The 23,628-nt window shown below is 48.7% G+C and overlaps 1 protein-coding gene across 1 annotated transcript in view; it reads right to left on the reverse strand.

The window, feature by feature from the left end:
- The window catches only part of LOC145339342 (protein arginine N-methyltransferase 8-like), a 53,253-nt gene that overhangs the window by 23,398 nt on the left and 6,227 nt on the right, over positions 1-23,628 (reverse strand). The window contains exons 2-3 of the mRNA XM_080183773.1: positions 10,384-10,647; positions 1,267-1,422 (exon numbers count right to left, since the gene is read on the reverse strand). Coding sequence (XP_080039899.1) covers positions 1,267-1,422; positions 10,384-10,647 — 420 coding nt within the window. The remainder of the gene's footprint in view (positions 1-1,266; positions 1,423-10,383; positions 10,648-23,628) is intronic.

The following is a 23,628-nucleotide window of genomic DNA, read 5'->3' on the forward strand; positions in this document are numbered from 1 at the left end:
GCTAATATCATAGGAACTTTCTCACCTTTCTCCCCGCCCTCCCCTCCCCGCCCTCCCCTCCCCGCCCCTCCTCCCCCTCCCCTCCGATCTCTGCCTCCTCTAATTCTGGAGCACCCCAGATTTTCATTGCTCTATCACTCACGGCGTGTTTTCAGCTGCCTGGTCTGAACCTCTGGACTCCCAAACCCCTCTATCTCTCTATCACACTCTCCTCCTTAAAACCTACCTCTCTGTCCAAGCTTTGGGCAGCTAATATCACCTTATGTGCCCTGATGTCTAATTTTGCCTCGTAATGATCCTGTGAAGCTCTTTGGGATGTTTTAGGGGTGGCACAGTGGTTAGCACTGCTGACTCAGAGTGTTCAAATCTGGCCTCGGGTCACTGTGGGATCTGCACATTCTCCCCATGTCTGCGTGGGTTTCCTCCCACAGTCTGAAAGATGTGCTTGTTAGATGCATCAGCAATACTAAATTCTCCCTCAGTGTATCCAAGCAGGCAGTAGAATGTAGTGACTAGAGGATTTTCACAGTAACTTCATTGCAGTGTTAATGTAAGCCGACTTGTGACACTAATAAATAAACTTTAAAACTGAAGATGGGAGGTGGGATAAGATTGTGTAACAGATTAAAGATTGGCACATATCATGAGTTACCATGGGGCCATTATGGCAACATCACTGGACTCATGATCCAGGCTAATGCTCAGGGGGAGGGGACAGATTCAATCACGCTGTGTGTGAAAAAGTTTCTCCGGTTTCCTCCCACAGTCCGAAAGACGTGTTGGCTAAGGTGCATTGGCCGTGCTAAATTCTCCCTCCCCAAACAGGCACTGGAGTGTAGCAACTAGGAGATTTTCACAATAACTTCATTGCAGTGTGAATGTAAGCCTACTCGTGACACAAATAAATAAACTTCAACTTTATGTTAAAGGTGCTACATAAGTTGAAGTTGTTGTTGATTTGGAAGCGTGCACAGTGAGCGTCAGTAGTTATCGGACGGATTCAGGGCAGCACTGATTCAGTCCTCAGCAGATGGTGCAACGTGGAGCAGAGGACCCTGGGCTGGCGGATCCTGCCTCCCTTGTTCCTGTCCTGATTGAGACCACACCACAGACATACTGAACGGGAGGGTCGTACGCTGCAGCAAACCGGCATTCTAAAGTTAGTTAGCAACAAACATTTCGAAAGAGAATTGACAGCAGATAGGCGAGCAATGGGAAAATTGTACCCCAAATGGGGAGAACGTACCCCGAATGGGGAGAACGTACCCCAAACACTTTCCTGGCTCCTGCTCTGGCTGCAAACATGGCCAAGATCCCGGTTCCACTCCCCACGTCCAGGACAGTTCTGTCCTTGAACACGTGCTTGTTGTGGTAGACCGAGTTCCTGTACGTCAACGTTCGAATCTCGTCTTTTAACATTTCCTGTGGTTAAAACACACAAACACGCCGGTTACTTTTCGCTATTCCGTCTCACGATGAAACCTGTTTGGCGAGAAATGGCACCGCGGAGGAAAATCTGTCCCAGCAGCATAAAAAGCAAAAGATATTTGGACGGCTGGGGAGTCGGCTTTAAGGGGCATCTGGAAGGATTTGAGAGAGGCGGGGGCAGTAGGCCGGTTTCGGGAGGGAATTCCAGAGACTCGGGCCTTCTCAGTTGAAGACTTGGCCACCAGAAATCGGGACCTCAAGAGGCCTAACTGGGGGAGTGTGGAGATCCCAGGGGATGGAGGGGATCACTGAGGTAGCATGAGGGTAGGCTCAGGAAGGTATACAAACTGAGTGGTTGACGGGGTGGGTGCCAATGTAGGAGCAGTGGGGTGATGGGTGAGTGGAATTTGGCGCACGTTAGGGTGTGGGCAATAGAGCTTTTGGTGGAGGCATATGTCCGCAGATAGGAAGTTCCTCAGCAACAGTTTGGAACTGGAACAGTCAAGTCCAGAGGCAACAAAGGCATTAATGAGGCTTTCAGCAATAAATGAGCTGGAGAGGGGATGGACAATGGAACTGGAAACAGTGGCTTTGTGGTCAACGACTCATCTTGAGGTCAAATATCGGATTAAAAATGGTTTGACCTCATCCCAAGGCCAGAGAGAGGGATGGAGCTGGTGACTAGTGGGGGGCTAAAAGTAATGGACCTTGTGTTTGGCTCACTCCTCCAATTGTGGTCAAGGCTCAGCTGTCAACTGAAAATTTCTTGGGGCATTTTTATTCGTTAAGGGTTTTCAGGGTTATGGGTAAAGTGAACCGAGAGGCAGCTGGAAAATGAATTGATGCAACAGGTTTGACAGCCTGAATGGCCTCCTCCTGTAGCTGTGCTCCAGCTAATGGATATTCAATCTCCACTGACCATCAGGGGTGATGGGAAGGTCATAGGGGGAGAAGTCAGAAGAGCAAAGGCGCAAAGGGAAAATGACCGGGGGGCAAAGGGTAAAGGGCAAGGGGTAATGTGGCAGAAATGGACCCTGGTCTGCGTAAATGATGTGCATATTCCAGATTGGAGCGGGGTCAGAGTGGAGTCAGTGTAGGGTTGGGGGGTGTGGGGGGACGGTGTGGGGATAAAGCAAACTCACAGCGATGTCAGAATGGGGTCGGAGTTTGGGGGCAGTAGGAGTTGGATTGGTGTGGAGTGGGATTGAGATCAGACCCAGGATCAGAGTGAGGCTGGAGTGGGGCATTAGCCATCTACATAATTGTAACTGCCTCCCCTGCCTGGTTGGGGTGGAGGAGAGGGGCGGGGTTGCTGAAATGAAAGAATGAAAAGTACGATCATGATTTCCCAAGAAGCTGTAACAATTCCACTCCAGTTTTCTCAGCTCAGTGTCGTTCCCTGCGGGAACTGGAGACAGATGGAAGGGTTAATGTTAACAGCACTGCACTGATAATCCCACCAGCACAACTCAGGAAATGTTTGCTCCATTGGTGCAATATAACACAAACAGGCGACACAGTGTAACTGAAACATGTGATACAGTGTGACCCAAACACACAATACTGTGTAACCTAAACACATGATACAGTGTAACCGAAACACGTGACACAGTGTAACCCAAACATGTGATACAGTGTAACCGAAACATACAACACAGTGTAACCCAAACATGTGATACAGTGTGACCCAAACACACAATACTGTGTAACCTAAACACGTGATACAGTGTAACCGAAACACGTGACACAGTGTAACCCAAACATGTGATACAGTGTAACCCAAACATGTGATACAATGTGACCCAACCACACGATACAGTGTAACCTAAACGCACAGTACACTGTAACCCAAACATGTGATAGACTGTAACCCAAATTATACACTGTTACCCAAACACGTGATACATGGTAGCACAGTGGTTAGCACTGCTGCTTCATAGCACCAGGGACACGGGTTCGATTCCCAGCTTGGGTCACTGTCTGTGTGGAGTTTGCACATTCTCCCCATGTCTGCGTGGGTTTCCTCCCACAGTCTGAAAGACGTGCTGGTTAAGTGCACCGACCCGAACAGGCACCGGAGTGTGACGACTAGGGGAATTTCACAGTAACTTCATTGCAGCGTTAACATAAGCCTTACTTGTGACTAACAAATAAACTTTACTTTTACAGAGTCCCCCAAACACATGATTCAGTGTCACCCAAACATCTGTGTCAGGTACAACATAACGTGAGCACAGAATGGATCCCGTACAGAAGGAGACCACTCGGGCAGTCATATCTCTGACAGAGCAATCCATCCCTACCTCACAGAAACATAGAAAATAGGAGTGCAGGAGGCAGTTTGGCCTCATAATCCTGCACGTAACCAGATAATAATCCGAGTCCCTCTTGAATGCTTCAGTTGAACCTGTCCCTACCACAGTGAGATGTAGTGTAACACAAACATCTATACCCGATTTACTGTCAATAGAACAAGTGCACTGGGTCTGATTCGATCACTGCTGTTGTTACTTTGTGGAATGATTTTTTTCCAAATTCCCGTGTTTCACCTTGAATTGACAGAGGAAGTTTTGTGAAGTGTACATCACAGGAACCCCCTGCTTTGCCCTGGAGTTTTACCTTATTGCTTTCTATACACACAGCTCTCTGACAACAGTCACAGCTCGAGGCAGAACTCAGTGTGACTTACAGCAAGCCAAATGAGACATGGGTATAAAGACATGCTAAATCCACACAGGTCACAACAGGGCCAAATTCAATCATTTATCTGTGATGGCCAGTGCTGGGATTATGTTAATTGGCCTCAGTCCCTTCAGCCAGGGAGGAGGAAGAAGATTGGATGGATGTTCACTGCCCCCATTACTGTTCAACCAGGTACATGGCGAAGAGAAACCCCCAACCACTGCTTCCTGTAGCAGAGGAACATAGAACATAGAACATAGAACATTACAGCGCAGAACAGGCCCTTCGGCCCACGATGTTGCGCCGACCAGTTTTTTAAAAAAAAACACTGACCCACTAATCTAAACCAATCCCTTTCCATCCATAAACCTATCCACAGATCTCTTAAACGCCCCCAAACTAGGCGCATTTACAACTGCAGCAGGCAGGGCATTCCAATCCCTCACCACCCTCTGGGTAAAGAACCTACCCCTGACATCCGTCCTATAACTACCCCCCCTTAATTTAAAGCCATGCCCCCTCGTGCTAGCTTTCTCCATCCGAGGAAAAAGGCTATCACTGTCCACCCTATCTAAACCTCTAATCATCTTATATGTTTCAATAAGATCCCCTCTTAGCCGCCTTCTTTCCAGCGAAAATAACCCCAAATCCCTCAGTCTCTCCTCATAGGACCTCCCCTCCATACCAGGCAACATCCTGGTAAACCTCCTCTGCACCCTCTCCAAAGCCTCCACGTCCTTCCTGTAATGTGGGGACCAGAACTGCACACAATACTCCAAGTGCGGCCGCACCAGAGTTGTGTACAGTTGCAACATGACGCTGCGACTCCTAAATTCAATCCCCCTACCAATAAACGCCAAGACACCGTATGCCTTCTTAACAACCTTATCTACTTGATTCCCAACTTTCAGGGATCTATGTACACATACACCTAGATCCCTCTGCTCCTCCACACTATTCAAAGTCCTCCCGTTAGCCCTATACTCAACACATCTGTTACTCCTACCAAAGTGAATTACCTCACACTTCTCTGCATTAAACTCCATCCGCCACCTCGCGGCCCAGCTCTGCAACGTGTCTAAGTCACCCTGCAAACTATGACACCCTTCCTCACAATCTACCACACCTCCGACTTTGGTGTCATCAGCAAACTTACTAATCCACCCAACTATACCCTCATCCAGATCATTAATAAAAATTACAAACAGCAGTGGCCCCAGAACAGATCCCTGAGGCACACCACTCGTAACCGAACTCCATGACGAATATTCACCATCAACCACCACCCTCTGTCTCCTATCTGCTAGCCAATTCCTGATCCAAGTACCTAGATTACCCCCAATCCCATACATCTGCATTTTCTGCAGAAGCCTACCATGGTGAACCTTATCAAACGCCTTACTAAAATCCATATATACCACGTCAACTGCCTTACCCCTATCCACCTCTTTGGTCACTTTCTCAAAGAACTCAATAAGGTTAGTAAGGCACGACCTACCTGCTACAAAACCATGCTGACTATCTCCAATCAATTCATTACTCTCCAAATAACTATAAATCCTATCCCTAATAATTCTTTCTAAAACCTTGCCCACAACAGAAGTAAGACTCACCGGTCTATAATTCCCAGGGAAGTCTCTGTTCCTCTTCTTAAACAATGGGACAACATTCACTGTCCTCCAATCTTCCGGTACTATACCAGAGACCAACGATGACCTGAAGATCAGAGCCAGAGGCTCTGCAATCACCTCTCTAGCCTCCCAGAGAATCCTAGGGTAAATCCCGTCCAGACCAGGGGACTTATCTATTTTCAAGCCCTCTAGAATATCCAGCACATCCCCGGTATCAACTGCAATACTTCCTATTTTACACCCCTGCACCCCAGTGTCCTCCTCAGCCACATTCATGTCCCCCTGCGTGAACACCGAAGAGAAATATTGGTTCAATGCCTCTCCAATCTCTTCCGGTTCCACACACAACTTCCCTCTACTGTCTGTAACTGGCCCTAATCTTGCCCTAACCAACCTTCTGTTCTTGACATACCTATAGAACGCCTTAGGATTCTCCTTAATCCTATCAGCCAAAGTCATCTCATGTCCTCTTTTAGCCCTTCTTAACTCCCTCTTCAACTCCCTCCTAGCCAATCTAAAGCTTTCTAATGCACTACCTGAGCCCTCAAGCCTCATCCGAACATAAGCCTCCTTTTTCTTCCTAACCAACGAATCAACTTTTTTAGTACACCACGGTTCCCTAGCCCTACCAAATCCTCCTTGCCTGACAGGGACATACCTATCACAGACCCGCAGTAGCTGTTCCTTGAAAAAATTCCACATTTCGGACGTTCCCAGTCCCTGTAGGAAGCACAAATAATTCTGCCTTTATTCAATTCCCAGCGAGGCATTGGGACCACGCACGTTAATCACCACATTTTAATGAGTGAACACTGTTGCTGCGGTCACAGGGTGCAGTGACCCCCCCCCCCACCCACCAACCCCCACCCCACCCACACCCATCCCCACCCCCCCCACTCCACCCCCACCCCCGTGTAAACCGAGGAAGGGTTTGAGCATTTCACTGGTCACGCTGTATTGTGATTGGTTAGCTCCCAACACCTCACTGGCCCAGGGTCAGGGCACAAACCCCAGTGTGGGGGTGGCCTGGGGTTGGGGCAAACCCCAGTGTGGGGGTGGCCTGGGGTCAGGGCACAAACCCCAGTGTGGGGGTGGCCTGGGGTTGGGGCAAACCCCAGTGTGGGGGTGGCCTGGGGTCAGGGCACAAACCCCAGTGTGGGGGTGGCCTGGGGTTGGGGCAAACCCCAGTGTGGGGGTGGCCTGGGGTTGGGGCAAACCCCAGTGTGGGGGTGGCCTGGGGTCAGGGCAAACCCCAGTGTGGGGGTGGCCTGGGGTCGGGGCAAACCCCAGTGTGGGGGTGGCCTGGGGTCAGGGCACAAACCCCAGTGTGGGGGTGGCCTGGGGTTGGGGCAAACCCCAGTGTGGGGGTGGCCCAGGGTCAGGGCACAAACCCCAGTGTGGGGGTGGCCTGGGGTTGGGGCAAACCCCAGTGTGGGGGTGGCCCGGGGTCAGGGCACAAACCCCAGTGTGGGGGTGGCCCGGGGTCAGGGCAAACCCCAGTGTGGGGGTGGCCCGGGGTTGGGGCAAACCCCAGTGTGGGGGTGGCCTGGGGTCAGGGCAAACCCCAGTGTGGGGGTGGCCTGGGGTCAGGGCAAACCCCAGTGTGGGGGTGGCCTGGGGTCAGGGCACAAACCCCAGTGTGGGGGTGGCCTGGGGTCAGGGCACAAACCCCAGTGTGGGGGTGGCCTGGGGTCAGGGCAGACATGATGTGGAGATGCTGGCGTTGGACTGGGGTAAACACAGTAAGAAGTCTCACAACACCAGGTTAAAGTCCAACAGGTTTATTTGATAGTAATCCCACAAGCTTTCGCAAACGCTGTTCCCTCATCAGGTGTGTGGAAGGTTCTGATCAGAGAAGGGGATATAAAGACACCCACAGTTTACAGAATACTGATTAGAATGCAAGTCTTTGCAGCTAACCTGCTATTCAAGTCTTAAAGGTACAGACCATGTGAGTGGAGAGAGGGTTAAGCACAGGTTAAAGAGATGTGTATTATCTCCAGACAGGACAGTAAGTGAGATTTTGCAAGCCCAGGCAAGTTGTGGGGGTTACAGATAGCGTGACATGAACCCCATCGCCATGTGCCAATCGCCATGTGCCAATCGCCAGTGTGCCAATCGCCAGTGTGCCAAACACATTCAGGCTTCCTATTGGGACACCATCATTTCCAGGTTAGTGACGTCCACAATATTTCCATTTTATTGAACTGGGATATTGCAATGGAATCTATCGGGATGAAACTTCCTGTTTTACAGCCAGCACTGTAACCGGTACCTCGTCATCCCTCAGAGACTGAGACCAACAAGGCATCGGATTTGAAGAAAGAAGTAACGAGCGAAGGGCTGCCATCCCGGCAGGAAGTGACGGCTGCTTCCTTTCGGGATCAGCTGGTCCCAGCTTTTATATTTGCTGGAAATGGGATTGGACGGCACACACCGACCTCAACCAATCAAAGCCCACTCCCTCCAACTATCTCAGCAGTGAAAATAGTGAAATATTATCAACGTTAAAGATCTCGTTATCTCCCCGAAAACTTGTTTTAAACTCATCGGAACCTGAGGGAAAATATGAACTGTTCAAAATGCTGGAAAATCCCAGCAGGTCTGGCAGCACCTGGAAGGAGAGGAAAGAGGTGACGTTTGGAGACCAGGTGACCCTTCCTCAAAGCTAGTCCGGATCTCACCAAGATTCTCACAATCCGGACTCATCTGAGCCATACCGGCATCCAGACTGACCCCTCGTCAGCTCCGACAAAGGGTCACCTGGACTCGAAACGTCGGCTCTTTTCTCTCCGTACGGACACTGCCAGACCCGCTGAGATTTTCCAGCATCCGCAGTAATTCACTTTAATGAACTGTTCAAGTTGTGATTTAGGTTGTTCTGACCAAAGCCTAATACCCCCTCACCACTCCCCTGCCCTTTCTCCCGACACCGTCCCATCTCATCCTCTCATCCCCACACCATCCAACTCCCCCTCACGCCCTCCCCCCTACCCCCTCATCCCCACACTGTCCCACCCTCTTCCCCACTCCCTCCTCACCATTCCCCTTCCCCTCACTTCTCCTCCCCACAACCTCCCCCTCATCCTCACACTCTCCCTCCTCCTCCCCACACTCTCCCTCCTCCTCCCCACACTCTCCCTCCTCCTCCCCACACTCTCCCTCCTCCTCCCCACACTCTCCCTCCTCCTCCCCACACCCTCCCTCCTCCTCCCCACACCCTCCCTCCTCCTCCCCACACCCTCCCTCCTCCTCCCCACACCCTCCCTCCTCCTCCCCCCACATTCCCTCCTTCTCCCCACACACTCCTCCCTCATCCTCACACCCTCCCCCCTCCTCCCCACACCCTCCCCCCTCATCCTCACACCCTCCCCCCTCCTCCCCACACCCTCCCCCCTCATCCTCACACCCTCCCTCCTCCTCCGCCCACATTCCCTCCTTCTCCCCACACCCTCCCCCCTCATCCTCACACCCTCCCCCCTCCTCCCCACACCCTCCCCCCTCATCCTCACACCCTCCCTCCTCCTCCGCCCACATTCCCTCCTTCTCCCCTCACACTCCTCCCTCATCCTCACACCCTCCCCCCTCCTCCCCACACCCTCCCCCCTCATCTTCACACCCTCCTCCTCCCCAGACACTCCTCCCTCGCCCTCACACCTTCCACCTCCCTCCCTCCCACCTTCCCCTCCTCAGTTGTACACTGCTCCATCACTGGTTATTTGCTCATCTTGTTGGTGTCAGTAATTTTACAAACTCCTATAAACGGGAGGCTGTTAAAAGCCGGATTATTTATCAGTGGAAGCTTTTAAGAGAAGTTGTGTGATGAGTAATATATTTTATTTATTTATGTGGGTGTTCCTGACAATATTTATTGTCCATTGAGTGTCTCACTCGACCATTCCAGAGGCAGTAAAGAGTCACCCATGTTACTGCGGCTCTGGGCTCACATGTAGGCCAGACAGGGTAAGGACGGCAGATTTCCATCTCTAAAGGACATTAGTGAACCAGATGGGTTTTTATTTTATGCCTAACCAGCCCGGAATCACTAACCAGCCCGGAATCACTAACCAGCCCGGAATCACTAACCAGCCCGGCATCACTAACCAGCCCGGCATCACTAACCAGCCCGGAATCACTAACCAGCCCGGAATCACTAACCAGCCCGGCGTCACTAACCAGCCCGGCGTCGCTAACCAGCCCGGCGTCGCTAACCAGCCCGGTGTCGCTAACCAGCCCGGTGTCGCTAACCAGCCCGGTGTCGCTAACCAGCCCGGCGTCACTAACCAGCCCGGTGTCGCTAACCAGCCCGGCGTCACTAACCAGCCCGGCGTCGCTAACCAGCCCGGTGTCGCTAACCAGCCCGGCACGGCTGCCGACATCTCCCAATAATTTGAACATTCTCTAGTGAATCTGAAGGATGGATTTTGAATGGTCTTCGAATAGTTAACAATGACACATTTGAGTGGATAATTAAATCCGCCTCTCCACCAAATTAATATAATTAATCTGACCGGGTTATGAAGGAAATGGCAGCAGATGTGTGTGAGAGTGAAAGTGGATGACCTTTATAAAAATTTATCTAATGATCACCCCAACCAGGCTCTGAAACTCTGCATCGTTACAGGAAGGGGAGAAAGGTTACCTCGTGGATGCCAAAATGAGCGTAAGAATCGAAGTAGTAATCTTTCGATGTCATTTCATCGGGAGTCAAGTATTTTGCCATTTTGCCTCTGCCCAGGCAGCTTGTCTGCGCTGGCGTCTGCGCTGGCGTCTGTGCTGGCGTCGGAGCTGGTGTCTGCGCTGGCGTCTGCACTGGCGTCTGCACTGGCGTCTGTGTCTGCTGTGTAGTTTGGACGGATTGAGCTGGCTGTGTGTCGGCCAGGGGCTCAGGTGGGTCACTGGTCACCTGCATCAGGAAAATAACAAGGGTTCTGTTATCAATAATCAAACTGCTGATGTTTCAACAATGATCAGAACGGGGCCAACATAATCATCTCACACACTGGGACAAACAGATAACTGCAAACCTCGATAACAAATACAGATCTGGGGAAGAAAGCTGGGACCTGCGAGACCTAAATGCTCAGACATATGCCTCAGACAGACCAGACAAACAAAGGGTTATTTGGAAATGCAGAAGCAAAAATAACTCTTAAAAAAGTGAAATCCGGAAGAGAAAAAAATCGATATTTCGACCATTAGATCTGCTGCTGAGATCTCTCTCAGTGCGCAGGGTGGAGACTGGTATAAAGTTTTAAAGTTTATTTATTAGTGTCACAAGTGTTAGAAAATAACCGGTAACAACTTTGTACTGTGTACTTTGTAATGTAACCAATGGTAACAAGTTGTAAGAGTCAGCTGACCCAGTAAACCATGGAACCAATTACAGACTGATGTGATGGTCAGCTGACTCACTATAAATAAGAACCTGTTTGGAACTGTGGAGCGCTTGGATTGGCCCAGGGCGAGGCCCCAAGTTTGGAGTAATGAAGTTTCTTTATTAAACCCTTTCTTTAATTTATAAGTTGGAATAAGTTTTGTTATATTTTTATTGTCTGCTTTTGAAGAGTTCCTGCTGAAGAAACAACAAGTCGGCTTACACTAACACTGCAATGAAGCTACTGTGGAAATCCCCTAGTCGCCAACTCCAGTGCCTGTTTGGGTACACCGAGGGAGGATTTAGCACAGCCAATACCAGCACATATTTCACCCTGTGGGAGGAAACCGGAGCATCTGGAGGAAACCCATGCAGACACGGGGAGAACGTGCAAGCTCTGTACAGACACACACTTAGTGGAAAGTCTAGTATTAACTATGGCCAAAGTGAAACAATCTCTCCAGCGCTATCAATCAGCAAACAGTGTTCAGGATTCTTTTTTCCTCTCACCTGGTTTGGTGCCCCTTCTATTTTCTGTTCTTTGTTCACCCACATGGATAAATACAGGACAGAAACACAGACCCAGAGTTACACTTCCGTCACTGAGCCCTGTGTACCCTCAGCTTGCAGACTGAATGAAAGATTAACACACGGTCTTCGGGATCCGTGTAGCTGCAATAAATTGCAGGAATGATTTCTGACCCGGTGTGTCCGTGGCATGGATTTACCGTGGAAGTTCAGGATCTTTCCCGAGGGGAATAATGAAATGGCTTTACATCTGTTCATGGTCCACCGAGCCCCAAGGAGCAGAATGTGGCGTTCTGGTTCGAGTATTGGACTGGCAACATAAAACTCACAAATTGTGCTAATTAGTGACCCGAAATCTGCCCAAAGTCAGCGTCTTCACAGAACATAGCCATTCACCTTTACAAGACTGGTTTAAGCTCGATTCCAGTCTCGCTATACACGTTGCTCCAAACCTCATTTTTCATCGCTTGCTAGACCAGCATTTATTGCCTGTCTCTAATTAACATAGAAACATAGAAGATAGGAGCAGGAGGAGGCCATTTGGCCCTTCGAGCCTGCTCCGCCATTCATCGCGATCATGGCTGATCATCCAACTCAATAGCCTTATCCTGCTTTCTCCCCATAACCTTTGATCCCATTCGCCCCAAGTGCTATATCCAGACACCTCTTGAATACATTCAATGTTTTGGCATCAACTACTTCCTGTGGGAATGAATTCCACAGGCTCATCGCTCTTTGGGTGAAGAAATATCTCCTCATCTCTGTCCTAAATGGTCTACCCTGAATCCTCTACCCCTGGTTCTGGACTCCCCCCACCATTGGGAACATCCCCCCTGCATCTACCCTGAATAGTCCTGTTAGAATTTTATAAGTCTCTACGAGAATCCCCCCCTCATTTGTCTGAACTCCAGTGAAAGCAATCCTGACCTAGTCAATCTCTCCTCATACATCAGTCCCCCCTATCCCCGGAATTATCCTGGTAAATATTCGCTGCACTCCCTCGAGAGCAAGAACATCCTTCCACCGAAAAGGAGACCAAAACAAGGCTTTGGGAGTTACTCATGACAGGATTCCCAGCCTCTGACCTGCTCTGGGATATTTCGCGGGCCCAGTTCAACCTCTGACCACTGGGTGCTGCTGGCGAGAGATTCAGCAATGTCAAGGGGCGAAGGTTAGATTGTGGTGGATGGTCAGTGACTGGCACTTGTGGGGCATGAATGTTACCTGCCATGTTTGGATGTTGTCCAGGTCTTGCTGCACACAGGCACGGACAGCTCCAGCATCTGGAGAGGTGTGATGGTGATGAACACTGTGAAATAATTAGAAAACATCCCCACTCCTGACCTTATGACGTAGGGAAGGTCATTGATGAAGCGACATTTTATAGTGTCCCTCATCGCCATTCATCTGATCGATAAGGGAATTAAGGGTTATGGAATTAAGCAGGCAGTAAATGGAACTGATACACTTCAGATCAGCCATGATCTTATTGAATGGCGGGGCAGGCTCGAAGGGCTAGATGGCCTATTCCTGCTCCTATTTCTTATGTTCTTATGGAGCAGCTGAAGATGGTTGGACCTAGGACACTAACCCTGAGGAACTCTTGCAGTGATGTCCTGGAGCTGAGATGACTGAGCTCCATAACAACCATCCTTCTTAGTATCAGGTATGAGACTACCCAGCAGACAGCTTTCCACCTAATTCCCACTAAGTTCGTAAAGCAAATTACTGCGGATGCTGGAATCTGAAACCAAAAGAGAAAGTGCTGGAAAATCTCAGCAGGTCTGGCAGCATCTGTAAGGAGAGAAAAAGTCCAGACGCTGCTTTGTCAAAGCTGATGGAGTTCATTGTTGGATGGAATCCAAATGGAGTTCATTGTTGAGCTTTGACAAAGCGTCATCTGAACTTGAAACGTCAACTCTTCTCTCTCCTTACGGGTGCTGCCAGACCTGCTGAGATTTTCCAGCGTTCTCCGTTTTGGCCCCACTAAGTTCAATTTTGCTGGGGCTCCTTGATGCCACACTTGGTCAAACGCTACCCCAGTGCCAAGAGGCAGTGACGGAAGCCTGGAGTTTGGACCAAGGCAGTAATGAGGTCAGGAGCCGAGTGGATTTGGCAGAACCCCAAACTGAGCATTGGCACGGCGGTTAGGGTTGAGAAAACGCCGCTTAATAACAACGTTAGAGCAACGAGAGTTGAGCAGTAAGTGTAGCAAGGCCAGTGTTGGCCATGTGCCAAGAATAAATGATAAAGTTTCGGGCAACCTGATCACTACATTCATCTCATTCCATTCCATCTCCATCTCCCCATTATCCTCTAATTGATGCAGACAAGTAAAGTGCACTAAAACTAAGAGTTGCTCCAAGCTCCCAGAGAGCATTGAAATAATATTCCTCCAGTGAAGAAATTCTAGAAGATTCTTACTACACAAAAAGGGCTGTTAAAATATAGCACACGCTCCCATGAATGACTCGGTAAACTAATTCAATCACCCTGTTTAAAATGGAAACATCCACACAGGCTAGTCCCAAAAATCAATGTTATGCAATATTAAGCATCAACACCAACAACAATTTCCACTTATATAGCGCCCATAACACAATGAAACCTTTGAATTCACTTCACAGGAGCATTGTAGAAAAAAAGATTTGACATCAAGCTCTCTCAGGCAATGTGTTAGATCAACCGATCTAAAGCTTAGTCAAAGAGGCAGGTTTTGAGGAGTGTCTTAAAGGAGGAAATCGCGGTGGAGAGGTTTTGCAAGGAAGTTAGGAGCATTGGAAGAGGAGTAGGTCATTCAGCCCATCGAGCCTGCTCCGCCATTCAATACAATCGTGGCTGATTGGACACAAGAAACTACAAAATGTCATGAATGTAGCCCAATCCATCACACAAACCAGCCTCCCATCCATTGACTCTGTCCACACTTCCCGCTGCCTCGGCAAAGCAGCCAGCATAATCAAGGACCCCACGCATCCCAGACATTCTCTCTCCCACCTTCTTCCATTGGGAAAAAGATACAAAAGTCTGAGGTCACTTACCAACCGACTCAAGAACAGCTTCTTCCCTGCTGCTGTCAGACTTTTGAATGGACCTACTTCACATTAAGTTGATCTTTCTCTACACCCTAGCTATGACTGTAACACTACGTTCTGCACACTCTCCTTCTCTATGAACGGTATGCTTTGTCTGTAGAGTGCACAAGAAACAATACTTTTCACTGTATGTTAATACATGTGATAATAATAGATTAAATCAAAGCAACCTCAATGCCCTTTACACCCACTACCCTAAAGAGATGGAACCCAGAAACTAAAGACAGGGCCATTAATGTTTAATTAATTTTATGGGATGTGGACATCGCTGGCTGGCCAGCATGTATTGTCCGTCCCGAATTGTCCTTCAGAAAGGGTCAGTGAGCTGCCATCTTGAACTGTTGCAATCCCTGTGGTGTAGGTACATCCACAGTGCTGTTAGGGAGGGAGTTCCAGGATTTTGACCCAAAAATTAGATATCAAAATTTAGTTAGCGCGAGGGAACAGAATACGAGAAGCGCAAAGATCTGGAATGGTGGTGAGGGGGGAATCGAGGTCACTGCTTGACCAGAGACCAATGTAGGTTCGCGGACACCGGGGCGGTCAGGGTGATAGTGTTAAGACACCGGCAGTTTTGAATGACCCGGAGTGAGTTGGTGTCAAGGTATCGAGGGCACCAGCGAGGGCTGTGAACGGTCTGAGCTGGGGTAAAGTCAGCCAATGTTACTGCGGTGGAAATAAGTGCTCACAATGATGGCAATAACATAAGGCTGGAAAACTCCTTCCTGGATCAAACATCACACCAACACTGTGAACAGATTGACATCAACTCAGACTGTTGCTAGGGAGAGGGATGGAATCGGTTGCTAGGAAATGGATTTTGGAACGGGGACTGAAGGCAATGGCTTCAGCCTTCCCGAGAATTAACTGGAGGACATTTCTGTTCATCCAGGTCTGGATGTTGGATTAACCGGTCTGGTAACTTAGCAACAATGGAGGAGTCAACGACAACAACAACAACTTGGATTTCTATAGCGCCTTCAATGTAGGAAAATATCCCAAGTCGCTTCACAGGAGCAATTGTCAAACAAAAATTAATACCATGAGGAGATCTTACGGGTTGGTCGAAGAGGTGGATTATAAAGAATGTGTTAAAAGTCAGAGAGGTGGAGAGTTTTAGTGGGGTGGGGTTTAGGCACTGCCACCTATGGCCCAGTTGAAGGAATAACGGATATGCGTGTGGGAGAATTGGAGGAGGGCAGATATTCTGAAGGGTTGCCAGGCTGGAGAATGTGCCGGAGACTCGGGGTGTGTGGAGGCCCTGGTGGGATTGGAACTCAAAGAGCTGGAATTGAATTGGCCACAGGCCTCGGGATCCCCAACAACAGGAACTGAAGGGGGAGGGGGTCCTGAGCCCAAACGTGCTGGCAGTGAGACCTACAAGCTTCCAGGAGACCACCTCCTGATTGGCTGCCATCTGGTTAAGGTGGCATTCCCCCATCGGAGGGGTGGCAGAGATCTAGCAGCCACGCTGGGGGCAGGTGAGTATGGCTGAGGTGGGTGGGAGATCGTGAGGAGGGGGGGGGGCTTCCACATGCCGGCGCCCTCCGAGGTATCCAGATAAATAAAACATTGAGAGGGGTGAAACCAATCATGCAGGGAGAGAGAGAAGCTCCTCCAATTTTTTCACTCCAGGGTCACACACAGCAGTGACCTGGAAATAGATCTTCAATCCCTGGAGACTCCTGACCAATCCTGGAGGGTTGGCAACCCTCAGCCCAGAGCTGTGTGGGGACTTTAAGCTTTTTTTAAAGAAGAATAGCCTCTTTTGGTCAGTATCCTATCTCTGGCAGGTCTGGGTAGAACAAACAGCCCTGAGTATCATTGACATCATTAGGATGGAACCTGTTCAGGTACACTGAGGGGCAATTTAGGACGGCCAATGCACCTAAGCAGCACGCCTTTCAGACTGGAGGAAGAAACTGGAGCACCCGGAGGAAACCCACACAGAGAACGTGCAGACTCTGCACAGACAGTGACCCAAACCGGGAATCGAACCCAGGTCCCTGGCGCCGTGAGGCAGCAGCGTTGACCACCGTGCCGCCCTGCATAAAGACCCCCCTGGAGTGTATCTATTGTAAGTTAATTTTCTCTGCTGTAATTTTAAAACAACGAGAACACTCTGCAAAGATTAACTTCAATTCTGCTCCAAACTGTGTAATTATTAGCAATTAAGCACTTTGCATAATCAAATCGTATTCCTGTAAAGCACTAGAGAACAAGTTAACAAATTAATTATATAAGTCCCACAGCAGACTGGTCAGAGGTGTAATTGCTGGATGATGATACTTGGGTTTGATAGAGACACACGACATCATGAGAGGTCTGGACAGAGCAGGCAGAGAAAATCTGTTCCCACTGGGGGAAGGGTCAAGAAGCAGGAGGTCACAGATTTGAAATCATTGACAAAGGAAGCGATGATGAAATGGGGAGATGTACTTCCACACAGCGAGCGTCGCTCCCTGTCCGAGTGTGCGATGGTCCAATCGGGCATCTCAAGAGGGAATTGGATTATTATCTGAAAAGGGAGAGTGTGCAGGGTTACGGGGAATGGCACAAGCTACACTTCTCCTTGGGAGAGCTAGCATTCTCCCCGGGGGAGGCAGCACTCTCCCCGTGCTCCTCCAACAACAACCAAGAAGTCCAAAGATGTGCAGGTTGGGTGGATTGGCCATGCTAAATTGACCCTAGTGTCTGGAGGATTGGCTAGGGTAAATGCATTGGCTTATGGGAATAGGGCCTGGGTGGGATTTGTAGTCAGTGCAGACTAGATGGGCCAAATGGCCTCCTTTTGCACTGTAGAGTTTCTATTCTATGATCTATGAAGAAGTTTGACACCATCTGGGACAAAGCAGTCCTGCTTGACCTGTCCACCAGCTTCACCAACCACTCGCTCCATTACTGCTGCACTCTTGTTACAGTATGGCACCTTTTACAAGATGCTCTCCCAAAACCTCAACATCTACCTTCTAGAAGAACGAGGGTGGCAGACACATGGGAACATCTGCAAGTTCCCCTCCAAGCCACTCGCCATCCTGACTTGGAAATATATCGTCGCTCCTTCACTGCCCCCGGGACAAAATCCTGGAATCCCCTCCCTAACAGCACTGTGGGTGTACCTACACCTTGGGGACTGCAGCAGCTCAAGAAGGAAACTCACCACCACCTTCTCAAGGGCGAATAGAGATGGGCACCAAACGCTGGCACTGCCGTGAACGCGTAAAGAAAGTAATTTAATGAAAAAGTGCAGGAGAGCCACTCTGAACATGCTGGGTTTTATCCCACATGGGAGGGCAGCCAGGGACTCACAAGCCAGCTGTCAATGCTAATTAAAGCGCTTCCAATTAATGCTGGCACATAGAAATCAGATCCCAGGTGTAAAATGGGCCTCAGGGCTTCTGCACACTGATTCCATGTTGGAATCTTGGATGGGATTCATCTGTAGCCAACCAATGCACAGCAGAAATAGTAAAAGGTCACATGCCTGTATTTGAATGACGATAATCTAGTTTGTTAGTTGCCATCTTGTACACCGTCTACACTGCAGGTAAAGTTTATTTATTAGTCACAAGTAGGCTTACATGAAGTTACTGTGAAAATCCCCCAGTTGCCACACTCTGGCGCCTGTTCGGGTTACACTGAGGGAGAATTTAGCACCTAACCAGCACGTCTTTCAGACTGTGGGAGGAAACTGGAGGAACTTTTTCACACAGAGGGTGGTGTGTATAGAATCCCCACAGTGCAGATGGAGGCCACTCAGCCCATCGAACACGCAACAACAACAATCCCACCCAGGCCCCATCCCCGTAACCCCACATATTTACCTTACTAATTCCCCTGACACCTCCCTAATACTAAGGAGCAACTTGGCATGGCCAACCAACCTAACTCGCACATTTTTGGACTGTGGGAGGAAACCCAAGCAGACACGGGGAGAACATGCAGACTCCACACAGACAGTGACCCAAGCCGGGAACTGAACCCAGTCCCTGGCGCTGTGAAGCAGCAGTGCTAACCACTGTGCCATATCTAGAACGAGCTGCCAGAGGTGGTGGTAGAGACAGGTACAATTACAGCATTTAAAAGGCGTTTGGACAGGAAAGACATTCAGACATGGATGAGAAAAGTTTAGAGGCAAATGGGACTAGTTCAGTTCAGGAAACCTGATGTCAGCATGGATTAGTTGGGCCGAAGGGTCTGACTCTGTGCTGTATATCTCTACGAAAGATGTAAATGTGTGAGAATCGGTTCAGAGACTAATGGCAGGGATGGGTGAGTGAAATGGTTAGGCTTGCGTCCACCAGAGTTTAGAAAAGAGGCAATTTGTTTGAAGCCTGAGAGACCCTGGGGAGGGGTGGGGAAGGGGGCGGGGTGCCCTGACAGGGTAGCAGCAGGAAGGGTGCTTTCTCTCGTGGGAGAAGGTAGAATTAGGGATCACTGTTTAAAAATAGAGGCTTGCCCATTTAGGACGGGGAATTTTCTTCTCTCAGGGGGCTGAGAGTCTTTGGAACTCCGTTCTTCAGAAGGCGGTGGAAGCAGAGACTTCAGGAATGTTTAAGTCAGGGGTAGATACCAAGCGGGGTGAAAGGTTATTGGGTGGGAATGTGGGGTTGAGGTTACAATCAGATCAGCATGAAATTATTGAATGGTCGCGGGGCCGAGTGGCCTCACTCCTGCTCCTAATTCATGTGTCCAGTGTCACAGTGAAGGAGAAAGCTATAGAGAAATTGGAAAGTATCCTGGATCACTGAGGAAAATATTTGGGAGCGATCATCAAGGTTCTAGACACAACCCTGCCCTCAAAGTGGGGATGGTGCCAGAGAACCGGAGGATCTCATTCTTGTTCCAATAAGGAAGAGGATAAACCTGGGACCAACCATCGGAATGTCAGTATCAGGGAAACCTTTTGAGAAAATATTCCAAGACCAGATTCATCAGTAATTGAAAGTCTATAAAATCCCTGTGGTGCAGAGGGAGGCCATTCAGCCCATCAAGTCTGCACCGACCACAATCTTACCCAGGCTCTATTCCCATAATCCCACATATTTACCATCTAATCCCCCTGACACTAAGGGACAATTTAGCATGGTCAATCCACCTAACCGGCACATCTTTGGAGTGTTTCAAATTTGAAAGTTTTTTTTTTAAAGTTTATTTGTTAGTGTCACAAGTAGGCTTACATTAACACTGCAATGAAGGTACTGTGAAAATCCCCTAGTTGCCACACTCCAGTGTCTGTTCAGATACACTGAGGGAGAATTTAGCATGGCCAATGCACCCTATCCAGTACATCTTTTGGACTGTGGGAGGAAAATGGAGCACCCGGAGGAAACCCACGCAGACACAGGGAGAATGTGCAGACTCCACACAGACAGTGACCTGGGGAATCAAACCCAGGTCCCTGGTGCTGTGAGGCAACAGTACTAACCACTGTGCCACCCATTGTGGTAGGAAACCAGAGCATGCGAAGGAAACCCATGCAGACATGGGGAGAATGTGCAAACTCTGCACAGTCACCCGAGGTTGGAATTGAACCCAGGTCCCTGGCTCTGTGAGGCAGCTGTGCTGACCATAATGGAACTGTGCTGCCCAGGTCAGTTTGAAGTGAAAAACCACATTTGGCTAAATTGTTTGAGTTCTCTGGTGAGGCTGTGGAAAGGGTTGCTGATCAGAGTGTGGTTGATAAAATACCATGTAATGAACTTGTCAACAATATTAAAGCCTATATGATTAAAGGTGTTTTGGATGCTGTGATCTGTGGACTCTGGGAGTGTTTCTTAGACAGATTTCCTCTGACAATTGCTGAAAACAGGTTTATTGAGACTAAATCTAAATTGGTTACAAAATAAATGTGCCTCTCCTGAACAGAGTGTTCCAAACTCAGAGACAGTCTGACACATGACTGACTAATGTCAGTGATACAACATCTACATCTTAACATTAGCATACCCATTCTGTTAACCCTTACATTGCACCCCTAAGGATCCTATCCGCTTTTCACTAACAAAGTCTGAGCTCACATACCAACCAACTCGAACAGCTTCTTCCCTGCTGCTGTCAGACTTTTGAATGGACCTACCTCGCATTGAGCTGATCTTTCTCTACACCCTGTCCATGACGGTATCACTACATTCTGCACTCTCTCCTTTCCTTTTCCCCCGTGTATTCTGTGAAGGGTATGCTTTGTGTAGCACAAGAAACGATACCTATCACAGTATCCCAGTACATGTGACAACAATAAATCAAATCAAAACAATGTGAAGCAGTAAGAAGTCCCCCATCTCCCACTGGAATTTTAGTGGGCAGTTCCCAGAGAATGTGAAACACGGTCAGGCGGGAATTTCTGGCTTTTAGACCAGCGTGACCAGAGAATTCCACCAAATCTTTTTAACGATTTACACTGCATTCTCCAACCCCCCCTCTTTTTCTTTAACAACTATAGATTCTATCCAATTCCTCACCCTCCCCAAGTCACAGTGCTGATGGATTCAGTCTCCCTCACTATTCCCAATCCTTAGGGAAGATATTTTGGAGATGCAAGCTGCTCTACCTTCCCGTGGATAAGAAACAAGACAGCAGCTCTGCAGCATTGCCGCTGTAGGTTTCAGGACCGCATGGACAGTGAATATTTGGTATTGAAAGACTGACGCAAGAGAGGAGACTGGAGGGCATCAAACTTTGGACTACCTGGAACTAGAAAAGAGTGGGGATTCTCGAGGAATGTGTGGTTCCCTTTGAAGCACACAGCAAAAATCTTTATAAGATGGACAATCTTCAACTCCAATAGGGCCAGTCATCCTAACTCATGGCAGAATGGTCGCAGGAAGGGCACAGACTGTTCAAATAGTGCTGGGATCAACACCACCTTCCAGTTTGTCTTCTCCGGTAGGGATCAGCGACTAGCAAATTCCCACTGACAACACCAGTGTATTCTCCACATTGGTGTCACCAGTGCTGCTGTTGTGACTTGGTTGGTCTCTCTGATCGACATAGGAACTAGGAGCAGGAGTGGGTCATCTGGTCCCTCGAGCCTGCTCCACCATTCAATAAGATCATGGCTGATCTTTTCATGGACTCAGCTCCACTTACCTGCCCGCTCACCATAACCCTTAATTCCTTTACTATTCAAAAATTTATCTATCCTTGCCTTAAAAACATTCAATGAGGTAGCTTCACTGGGCAGGGAGTTCCACACATTCACAATCTTTTAAGTGAAGAAGTTCCTCCTCAACTCAGTTCTAAATCTGCTCCTGCTTATCTTGAGGCCGTGCCCCCAAGTTCTGGTTTCATCCGCCTTCTATCTTATCCATTCCCTTCATAATCTCATATGTTTCTATAAGATTCTTCCTCATTCTTCTGAATTCCAATGAGTATAACCCCAGTCTACTCAGTCTCTCCTCATAAGCCAACCCTCTCAACTCTGGAATCAACCTAGTGAATCTCCTCTGCACCCCCTCCAGTGCCAGTATATCCTTTCTCAAGTAAGGGGACCAAAACTGTATGCAGTACTCCAGGTGTGGCCTCACCAGCACCTCATACAGCTGCAACATAACCTCGCTGTTTTTAATTCCATCCCTCGAGCAACGAAGGACAAAATTACATTTGCATTCTTCGTTACCTGCAAACCAGCGTTTTGTAATTCCTGTACAAGGACACCCAGGTCCCTCTGCACAGCAGCATGCTGCAATCTTTTACCATTTAGGAAATAGTCTGTTTTGCTGTTATTCTCACCAAAATGGATGATCTCACATTTGCCAACATTGTGCTCCATCTGCCAGACCCTCGCCCACTCAAACTATCTATACCTTTCTGCAGACGTTCAGCATCCTCTGCACACTTTGCTCTATCACTCATCTTAGCGTCGTCTGCGAAGTTTGACACTCTCAGTCCCCATCTCCAAATCATCTCTGACCTGTGACCTCCTGCCATGCTCCTGGCTACTGATATCCCTACCTTCCCTTAGACAAACCGTAGTTGTATTCTGATACTTGCTTAAAACAAGTTATTAAAACTAAACTTGAACAGATTATGGAATAGATATGGTGTTCCTGAGAATTGTGTTCTAACCCCTCTCGAGTGTAACACAAGATTGATTGATGTCATAGGAACTGAGTAGGCCATTCAGCCCCATGGAAACCACTGTGCCAATCAATATCAGGCTGATTCCGGGGATGGCGGGACTGATGTATGAGGAGAGATTGACTGGGTTAGGATTGTCTTCGCTGGAGTTCAGACGAATGTGGGGGGATCTCATAGAGACTTATAAAATTCTAACAGGACTAGACAGGGTAGATGCAGGATGGATGTTCCCGATGGTGGGGGGAGTCCAGAACCTTGGATCACAGGTATCAAGGAACATGGACCTAGGGCAGATACATAGAGTTAAGCCACAGATCAGCCATGATCTTATTAATATAGAAGATAGGAGCCGGATGAGGCCATTTGGCCCTTCGAGCCTGCTCTCCCATTTATTACAATCATGGCTGACCATCCAACTCAATAGGATTCGGGGTAGACCATTTAGGACGGAGCTGAGGAGACATTTCTTCACCCAAAGAGCGATGAGCCTGTGGAATTCATTCCCACAGGAAGTAGTTGATGCCAAAACATTGAATGTATTCAATAGGCAGCTGGATATAGCACTTGGGGCAAATGGAATCAAAGATTATGGGGAGAAAGCAGGATTAGACTCTTGAGTTGGACGGTCAGCCATGATCGTGATGAATGGGAGAGCAGGCTCGAAGGGCTGAATGGCCTCTTCCAGCTCCTATCTTCTATATTAATAAGATCATGGCTGATCTGTGGCCTAACTCTATGAATCTGCCCTTGGTCCATTTTCCTTGCTCAATAAAGATTGTCTGTCTCAGACATAAACCTAACAACTGAA

Source organism: Carcharhinus amblyrhynchos, unplaced genomic scaffold, assembly GCF_965287045.1.
Source record: "Carcharhinus amblyrhynchos unplaced genomic scaffold, sCarAmb.v2.hapA scaffold_410, whole genome shotgun sequence".
Taxonomy (NCBI): Eukaryota; Metazoa; Chordata; class Chondrichthyes; order Carcharhiniformes; family Carcharhinidae; genus Carcharhinus; species Carcharhinus amblyrhynchos.